Source organism: Leptodactylus fuscus, chromosome 4, assembly GCF_031893055.1.
Source record: "Leptodactylus fuscus isolate aLepFus1 chromosome 4, aLepFus1.hap2, whole genome shotgun sequence".
In the NCBI taxonomy this organism is placed as follows: domain Eukaryota; kingdom Metazoa; phylum Chordata; class Amphibia; order Anura; family Leptodactylidae; genus Leptodactylus; species Leptodactylus fuscus.
This window is the reverse complement of record NC_134268.1, coordinates 187,675,893-187,685,906: the sequence shown is the minus strand read 5'-3', so window position 1 is coordinate 187,685,906 and position 10,014 is coordinate 187,675,893. Positions and strand designations below refer to the sequence as shown.

At 42.6% G+C, this 10,014-nt stretch overlaps 1 protein-coding gene across 1 annotated transcript in view; it reads right to left on the bottom strand.

Moving 5' to 3' along the window:
* Positions 1-294: 294 nt before the first annotated feature.
* Positions 295-10,014, bottom strand: part of NUB1 (negative regulator of ubiquitin like proteins 1) — a 41,165-nt gene continuing 31,445 nt past the window's right edge. The window contains exons 13-15 of the mRNA XM_075271532.1: positions 7,981-8,070; positions 3,813-3,996; positions 295-2,014 (exon numbers count right to left, since the gene is read on the bottom strand). Of these exons, the coding sequence (XP_075127633.1) occupies positions 1,860-2,014; positions 3,813-3,996; positions 7,981-8,070 (429 nt within the window). The 3' untranslated portion in view covers positions 295-1,859. The remainder of the gene's footprint in view (positions 2,015-3,812; positions 3,997-7,980; positions 8,071-10,014) is intronic.

Here is a 10,014-nt window from a genome sequence, read left to right as displayed (position 1 = left end):
AGTGACCGCAGTGCGAGTGCCCTAGGACCTCAGCCCCTTTATTCAATTGACTGCCGGTTGTGCTGGGTGTCGGACCCCTATCATTCTGATACTGATGACCTCTCTGAAGTCTTGGAAACAACCCCTATACCCGTCTTAGCTACAGGTTTCCACAGGACTGTTTGTGACATTTACTGTACATACTATCAGTCAGTTGTAAGTTACACTAGGTTCACATTAGCGTTGCGGTCTACGTTGTATGGCCCTGATGGGGATGCGAATGTCACAGAAGTGGACCGCTATAATGAGGGCTGCCAGATGTCCGCTGCTTTAGTTTACAATGGTAATTGATCATTAGAAAAGTCAACACGTAGGGGACAACATGGGGCATTCTGACTACACGCAGTTATAAGTAGGAATAATGGCTGTACCTAAAAAAGACTCTGGAAACACGGAAAGAAAAGTAAGAAATAGAATAGCTGCCAGCTGAATAACGTCATTCAGATTGACAAAGAATGTTTTGGCATCATCAAGTTGATCTATTCCAAATGCAAAATTGACATGTAAAGAAATAGCTTGAATTAGATGGCCCGATACTAGAAATACTACCCCCACTATTGTACTAAATGGTATACGTAGAAATCCTCGAGCGGCTGCTGGTGTAGGATTATAGCAAATGTGTTTGCTCACGTCATTGGTTTATATTCAGGGGGTTTCCGCTGACCACAAAAAGAAGTGCAAATGTTTGTATGGATGGGCATTATATCAGTAAGGCTGTGGTCACACAACATTGAAATGTAGCCATGTGGCGACCGTAATAACAACGGCAGTGAATGGGTTAGTTATTTTTGGCTGCCCTTTTTTCACGGTTGTCAAAAAAAAACTGGCATGCTCTATCAAAGTGGACAAAGACAGAGCCATGTGAATAGACCCATAGAAATTCATGGGGTTTTAGAATGGCCGAGTTAAAAACGGCCACTGCCACGTGAGCAATCCCTTGTATGGATTTTAACAGGCCGGGTCGTTTTCCGTGAACGTTAGTTCCATGAATACTGTCGTGTGTATAAGGCCTAATTCACCAATAGGTTGCCGTTTCAATGTTTGGCTATGATGTGTGGTCCGAGTCACAGGATAGAAGCAATGTATTACTTCCTGTAATGGAATGGCACCTCAGCATATACCGGTACCTAGGATGCAAAGGATTCAGATGACGAGCTTGCATCTTGGAAAACGGGGCTAGTAGAAGAGTAAACCATGTGATCGACAAGGAAGGAAGTCATACGGTTACAGGACGCACCACTTTGTTGTTGTCATGTGACTAGGGAGCAGAGGGAACCTCGTAAGAAATTTTGGAACAGACTCTTATGGGTAAGTTCAAACAAAAGTGCTGTTTTTTTTACGGACCTAACATCCGTGGAAAATGGCTATGCTGGTCCTCTGGAATCCGTACAAGGGATTACGGTCATAACAGCTGTGTAATGGCGGAGTTACTTCAATCCCGACCATACATTCACACTATTTTGGATGAGCGGATCCCTTTCATAAATGACATTTTGCTACAATATATGTCTAATACCGTCTCAGTTTTTCAATGTTCCCTTTCCTTAGGATAGGCCACCAATGTCCAAGGAGGTGGCACTATCAAGGCTTTGTGCAACTGTCGGCAACAACACTCAGACCTCTGGCCAAAAATATTGGTGACTTATCCTAGTTATAGGTCACCAGTGCCTTACATGAGACAACCCCTTTAAATCAAAGCAGTATCAACTACACAAATAATCATATAAATATTAATATAAGGTGCCTTAAAAAGAATAAGAACAGAAGTGTTCCTAAGAAACTGAATGAGCTTTCCAGTTTATACAAACACCAGATACAGATCAGATCTTCTCAAGGTATGAAAGATATTCCACGAGCACAAGCCCTTCTTCCTCTAAGGTTAAATCCAGGTAATCCTCTTCATGTTCAGGAATATCATCTAATATTTCTTTAACGGGATCAATATCCGGTTCATTATGAGATGACATGCTTGTGCCTAAGCAAAACAACACAAAAAAAGGAATATTTCAATACTTGTACATAGATCTTCAATCTTCACATAGATAGAGGAGGCAGAAAAAAATGAGGACTACATTTTCTATAGACTAAAGCACTATAATAGGGTTTCATATCATGGAAGTCCGCAATGCTGAGAGAGAACTCTCCAGCGCCGCCTCCATCTTCTTCAGGAACGGCCTCTTCACGCGTCTTCTTCCGGCACTGGTGGTTAAACTTCTAGGAATCAGCCTCAGGCAGAGCCGATTGCACATGCCCACGAGAAAATGGCCGTATACTTATTGTGTAAGCGGCCATTTTTCTTGTGGTCGCGGGCATGCGCAGTCTGCTCTGCTCAAGGCCTAGAAGTTTGACTCCCAGTGCCAGGAGAAGGCTTCATGAAGAGGCCGTTTCTGAAGAAGATGGAGGCGGCGCTGGAGAGTTCTCTCGCTGCATTGGGGACGCCCCCAGTGCTACGAGAGAACTCATTTGCATACCGACGAAAACTGGGAAATATACGGAACGGCGGCGCGAAGAAGACATCTAAAGGTAGGAGAAAAATAGCTTTTCATAAGGCTATTCTTACGTGTTAGTCACAAAAAATTGTGTTTTAATGATAGGATCCCTTTAAAAAGTGTATGAATATTGTAGTACCAGGGTTCTACGCTTGATACTAACTTTCCCAAACAGACCTAGCCACGTAGTTACCTTTGTGTGTTCTCACATTTCTTTAAGGATTAATGTGCTTACTTCTGCCAGTCTCTGACTGCTAGCTACGCCCTGGCTGAGCAATGTGTCAGTTTTTGGTTTCATGATCTACTGTTTGGGGGCATGCTGTCCTTCTGTCTTTATATCTAAGTTATGCTTCTATCTGTTGCTGGAGACATGTCTGTTATTTTGTGGACACATTTGTCCTTCTGCCATGTATCTCTGGGTGGATACATGTCCTTCTGCTATGAACTTTCTACCTGTGGCCTATGGGTCTTCTGCCATTTATTCTTCACCTATAGCTTCCACTATGTTAGTTCCTATGTTACCTGTGGAACATTCTTAGGAGCGTTTTGGTGACGCAGTGAGTCTTGAACCAGCTCAGAAACCTAAGATTCACATCAAGACCATGGCCCCAAAAGAGCAATACCCTGGAACAGTATCCATAGAGATCAGTCTGAGAATCAAGCATTTAAGGCTGATTTCATACTACTGAGTCTCAGGCGTGAAACTTGTTCCGAGTGTGTGCCGGATTTACCAGTCTGTACATTAAGCTAGAAGACTAACTCCTATAACGCTAGGAGTCCCTTCCTCTCTGTGACATACTGTCCTGTAGCGATTACAGTATATGATACTGTGACATGGAGAGACAGGGACTCTTAACATCATACATAACTATTATGCTAGGAGTCAGTCTATTTGCATAGTATATAGGCCAACAAATTCAGCACAAGCGCGGACAGAGTTTCCTGCTCGAAACTCAGTATTGTGAAACTTGCCTAGAACTGTAGACTTTGATGCAGTGAAATACCAAAAAAAATGCCTTATTTGTTGCTATTGGGCCACACTTCAAAAACTGTACCAAGTCTCCCAACAACTTGGGGAAAAATATGATAATATGAGGATAGCAGCAGAAGAAAGAAATGCAGTTTGCTTAAAGGGGTGTCTGGCTGACATTTTTTTTAAACCGGCTCAGAATGCTGTAAACATAACACGTATATATTGGGACAACCCCTATAACATAACTTCAGTTGCTCATACCTCTTCATAGCACGAGTCTCTGTACACCTATAGCTATATAACTAATATACCTGCAGATTCGGAAGTAGATGCATGGGACTCCTTTGCTTTGGGTAAATTTTCCAGGTCTTGGAGAAGGTGAGGAGGAAGGATTCCTTGGTGCTGAGCCAGAATCTGAGAAGCTAATTCAATGTTACCCATGAAAAGCTGGAGAGCTGCCTTAGCTGCCTCAGGAGAGAACCCAATATACACCAGCTAGGAAGTAAGGACACGGAGAACTATAAGAGATTTGCTGTTACAGTACAGAAAAAGCAAACATTTCTTCCATCAGATAAATTTTCTGTAGAAAGTAGAAATGATCAGGTTTAACATAAATGGTCGCAGTCATAATAGTATATTAGAAAGAAGTGACCCGTAAGGTGTTTTTATTCAATTTAAAGGGCAGGTTTACAATGAAGGAATGTAAGAAGACATCTGCAATACTCCACTTAAAGGCTGTTCCAAAACTAGAGGCAGGGCCCGGTGTAGAGTAATAAAATGAGCGCTACTTACCTGCTGCTATAGTGGTGCCTCTCTGGTGCTCCCCCTAGGTTTTGTTTACAGGGTTGCAGCAGTGACATAACATATCGCTGCAGCCAATCACTGGTCTCCACAGTGTATCTTCAGATCACAGATTGGCTGCAGTGGTCACATGTTATTGCTGTGATGTCACCATTTCGGCTATGTAAACAAATCCGGGGTATTGGAGAGGGGCAGGGGATTCAGGTATTGCTCATGTTGTTACGTTATACCACTCTTCATTTGCCTATCCTTGTAACTTTTAAGAACAAGTGTCATATGCCCACACAGAATTTCACATTTTTCGAGAGAATGTATCCCAATACTGGACTTCCCTCTCTTACAGGATGATCCCTATATGATACTTTCTGTAACATGGTGAATACATATGTCGGTGCACTCCATAGCTTAGCCATACACTTCTGAACCCGCAGACTTCCTGACTTGTTTGATGTTGCTCCAACTCTCCCCTGGCAGAAAATATTGAAGGAAGGAAATATTGGGTAATTGAATGTCTGATATGCCTGTTCTTATGGGAGATAAAACGCCGTCAGAGGTTTCTGTCAGTAGTTTAACCCCTTCCCGCCGATGGCATTTTTTGATTTTCGTTTTTCGTTTTTGACTCCCCTCCTTCTAAACCCCATAACTTTTTTATTTCTCCGCTCCCAGAGTCATATGAGGTCTTAATTTTTGCGGGACAATTTTTTCTTCATGATGCCATCATTAATTATTCTATATAATGTACTGGGAAGCAGGAAAAAAATTCAGAATGGGGTGGATTTGAAGAAAAAATGCATTTCTGCGACTTTCTTACGGGCTTTGGTTTTACGGCGTTCACTGTGCAGCCAAAATGACATGTCCCCTGTATTCTGTGTTTCGGTACGGTTCCAGGGATACCAAACTTATATGGTTTTATTTACATTTTGACCCCTAAAAAAAATTCCAAAACGGTGTTAAAATTTTTTTTTTCTAAAAGTCGCCATATTCCGACGGCCGTAACTTTTTTATACGTAGGTGTACGGGGATGTATAGGGCGTCTTTTTTTGCGGGGCCGGGTGTACTTTTTAGTTCTACCATTTTCGGGAAATGTTATTGCTTTGATCACTTTTTATTCAAATTTTTATCAGAATTAAAACAGTGAAAAAACGGCGGTTTGGCACTTTTGACTATTTTTCCTGCTACGGCGTTTACCGAACAGGAAAAATATTTGTATAGATTTGTAGAGCGGGCGATTTCGGACGCGGGGATACCTAACATGTATATGTTTCACAGTTTTTAACTACTTTTATATCTGTTCTAGGGAAAGGGGGGTGATTTGAACTTTTAATACTTTTTATATTTTTTTATATTTTTTTTTACTTTTTTTTTTTTTTTTTGCATTTATTAGACCCCCTAGGGGTGTTGAACCCCAGGGGGTCTGATCACTAATGCAATGCATTACAATGCTAATGCATTGCAAAAAAGCATCATCTCTTTTGCAGGCTGTATACACCAGCCTGCAAAAGAGAGAATTTGCAGACCGGCTGGGAGCCTTTAACAAGGCTCCCGGCTGTCATGGCAACGGGGGGTCGGCCCTGGAGCATGCTCCAGGAGCCGGCGATCCTTGCCAAAATGCCTTTGACAGCAGCGCCGGAGGGGTTAATGCCTCCGATCGGTCCGGGGACCGATCGGAGGCATTAGAGCCGGTTGTCTACTGCTTAAAGCAGTAGACACCCGGCGGCTATGGCGGCCGCCCGGCTCCCGGGCGGTCGCCATAGTTACAGACCCGACACGCGCCGTACTATTACGGCGCATGTCGGGAAGGGGTTAAGGCAGAGGCCCGACGTTGCGGAAACGGAGCTTTTTTTGTTGCAGTTTTTTGAGCCAAAACCAAGAATGGTTACAAGAGGAATGTAAGATATATAGCAAGTTCTTATAATAAATGAAGAAAGAAAAAAAGGGTTGGACTGTTTCTTACCCCTTGTAACCGACTTTCAGGAGGTGCCAAACTCTGTCCCTGGACCAAAGGGACCTTGTCATACTGAAGACTCAATGGTAAGAAGAGGTGAATTCGCAACACTCCGAAGTCTAAAAATCTTCAATCTTTTATTTCAACATTTCTTTAAAAACAGTCCACAAAACATCCAGTGTAAGACAGAAAAAATGCTATGATTAAGGGGGAGCTACCTCCCGAAACGCGTAAGCGATTTATTTAAATCATGTGTTTTTTCTGTCTTACACTGGATGTTTTGTGGACTGTTTTTAAAGAAATGTTGAAATAAAAGATTGAAGATTTTTAGACTTCGGAGTGTTGCGAATTCACCTCTTCTTACCACTGCGTCTTCAGTATAGCAAGTTCTTATACTTCTCCCTTCTGCTCAATACACTCCGGGCTTTGGCTCAAAAAAAGCTGCGTTTCTGCCACGTGGGGCATTAGCCTAAAGGGGTTTTCCAGGACTTACATATTGATGTATTATCCTTAGGATGGGTTATCAATATGTAACTGGCGGGGTGCAACAGCCCATCAGTGAACAGCCCTCAGCTGCAATACCAAGCATAATGTATCATGTTGTGCTTGATATTCAGTGAAGCTCATCTGTGCGGACCCCGGTTGTCAGACCCCATTGATCGCATATTGATGGCCTATGCTAGGGGACAGAGGTTAGGGATAAGATAAACAGGCAGGAGTAAACTGGCTCTCCTTATGACTCCATCATCAGTATTTCTGCTTATACTTTCCAGTATCTCTAATAGTGTCTGCAAAAGAAAACTGCGCTATAATGTACAAACAAGGACACAAACCATCAGGAAGGCAAACAAGAAGTATAGAGAACACTTGTGTGTATGAGGGAAGGGACGCTGGCACAGAAAATATTTGGAAAAACTTCACCTTTGATCCATGGATAATAAATCCTTGGCTAATCTGCTTTGCGTTCTCCTTATTCTCCAAGTAATAGCCAAATAATCTTTATTACCTCCTTATGTGTATTTACCATGTCATACACATCAGCACTCTGCTACATCAGCATTTCTATGGACCTGACCCACTGTCCTGATGTGCACGGCCCGAGAAGAATGATGTTCTGGACTGTAACATCCAGGTGGTGACTATGTAACCGAAAACCCTGTTACATGATAGCTTGGAACCGGGGAGAATACATTAGCTCGCTGCCAAAAAGTATGATACTATACATTTATGAGGCTTTCTTTAATGGGGACGTGGAAAAAGAAATACTTTAATGACCCTTTAATCCAGTATTAATGAGATTTGATAGGTGCTGGGTTATTATATTCATAGACAAGTACATGATATATAAGGTTATAGAGGCAGAAAGGCAAAATCTACAGATAAGGCCTCATACACACTGAGAGATAGGGCTGTTATAGGGTACATGGGGCATATCCGCATGTCCTAAATATCAAACAAAGAGAACATTCTGGATACAATGTATAATACTATTCTGTGAGCACTACTGATTTCTTGACACAGGACTATTAGAATCTCCCGATTAGTCGACATCAGATTAGTGGAATGTTACTGTATATATTATGTGTCCTTTTTACATGGTGGAGAGATCCATTATGAATGGCCCTGGCACTAGTTATTGTATATTATACAGGAGATTCTCACCCCTTCTGGTTATTATGAAAGAATTTAGGAAAGAGCTGAGAAGAAATTGAATAAACAAGATAGCCTCTTACCTGATCAATACTCTCTTGAGAGACGTTGTAGGAGCCGCTCCCATCTGGATCATCTCGGGGGATTAGCAGCTCCGGATTATCAAGGAGAATCTATTGTAAGAAGCATCACTTTTTAGACAAGCAGATCATATAAACCCAACTATACATAAAACTACTCAGAGAAATGACAGGGGATGAAACTGATGGGATCACTGGGACCCCCACTTATCACGACAATGGGAGTCGGGGGTCCCCCTGTTGAAAGGAGTTTTCTGGGAACTCAAGTGTTATTTACCAATCCTTAGTACAGGTCATCAGTATCAGAATGGTGGAGGTCAAACACCCCAGTGGAGATGTCACATTAAGGCTCCTTGCACATGACCGCGTTCTAGGTCAATGTGCTATTCGGGTTTTTCCCAGATAACTCACTGACCCATTAATTTCTGTCGGCTCCCACACACAATCGTATAGTACATGGTTTTATGTGTGGGCCAGCAGTCCAGGCCGCAAAACGTAGGACAGGTCCTAACTCTTCATGTAATTTCATAGTGGTGTACCTGGGGTCCTCCATTTCATTCGATCCACTGGCTGGGACAGAAGTGCAGTGAAGACTCAATCACGGTCCATAGCAGTCACCTGTTTGGGACTTGTGACGTATTAGTAGTGATCTCACCGGTACACCCACCAAAGTGATTGGGCGCAGCCGTCACCTGAGCCCCTGCACTTGTGGCCTGGCCAGCACCAGATGAAGTAGAGGACACAGCGCCAAGAAAATTGAGGGTACGTGAGTATCACTTTATTTTATTTTTTTCACCCCTCCCAAGGCTCCTCTGGTGTTTTCCAGTGATCTTGGAAACCCTTAAAGCTATTGCGGTCCGCTTCTTAATTTGGTATGACAGGTCCACTTAGGGGATGTTTCTGTTCTAGCAACATTCCAAATTCATGACCAAAAGGAAACGAATGGATTTTTATCATGACATCATATACAAAAGTCTGGAAGACTAGAAATCTATAGCCCGCACATTCCAGTTACAACTGATGGATATCAAGTCCCAAGATTTCTATTCCAGATTGAAATCCAATGACTGGGAGGTTACAGGTCGGCCCGGCACTTGCAGGCATCACCATCTTGTGACTTTCTCTAAGAATAATCTCTGTTTTCATAAGATATTATCTTGTAGCTAAGCAGGTGGGGAGCCTAGGCATAGGACTTTAGACCTCATCTGTAATATTTTTTTAATCACACGATACATATATAATATGGATAGATTCAGTAACACGAATACTTCATATTCAGACTTCAAAACAAAACTGCTATATATGGGTCACTTTGAGCTTGGTATATACTGTGAGGATACAGCTGCTGAGGTACTGAAAAGGAAGGTTTTGACTACCAGCTTTCTGAGAAGGGGAATTACTTATTGTATAAATCTACTAAATAGACCCATCCCAAATACTTAGAAGACACATCTATATACCGGATGTGCTATACTAGGCGCTAGTACTTGTTGGCCTGAGCAAGTGTGATGTCCAGTCTCAGACAAATGCTATGCACATATAGACCACTAGGGTACGTTCACCTGTTACCAATATGCTGCAGATTTTCAGTTCAAATTTGTGAGTAGAAAATCTGTGGCATACGGGAGCAAAAGAGCATGGGGGGGGGGGGGAGGGGAATCTGCAGAAACTGACATACTGTGTGGTAGGGCTGGACTATTAGGACCTAAATCAAATCGCTATTAATCTGGCATTTTACCTCGATTATGATTAATGGCGATTATTTAGGTCCCGCCTCTTTTTAACCACACCCATTTTACAGTAGGGGTATGGGTTGGGTGTACCGCAGTGGCGGTTTTGTTCAGCCTGAATACATCCAAGCCAAAACTGCTATTATACTGTGGGGTCATTCAGTCTCCATCGTATAATAAGCAGAGGAAGGGGAGCAAACATGGAAAAGCCATGTTACTCATCTCTCCCGGGCTCCAGCAAGACTCCCTGCTGTCTTTCAGTCTTCTAACTGATGTCAGGACTCAACAGCCCTGATGTTTCGGTGTG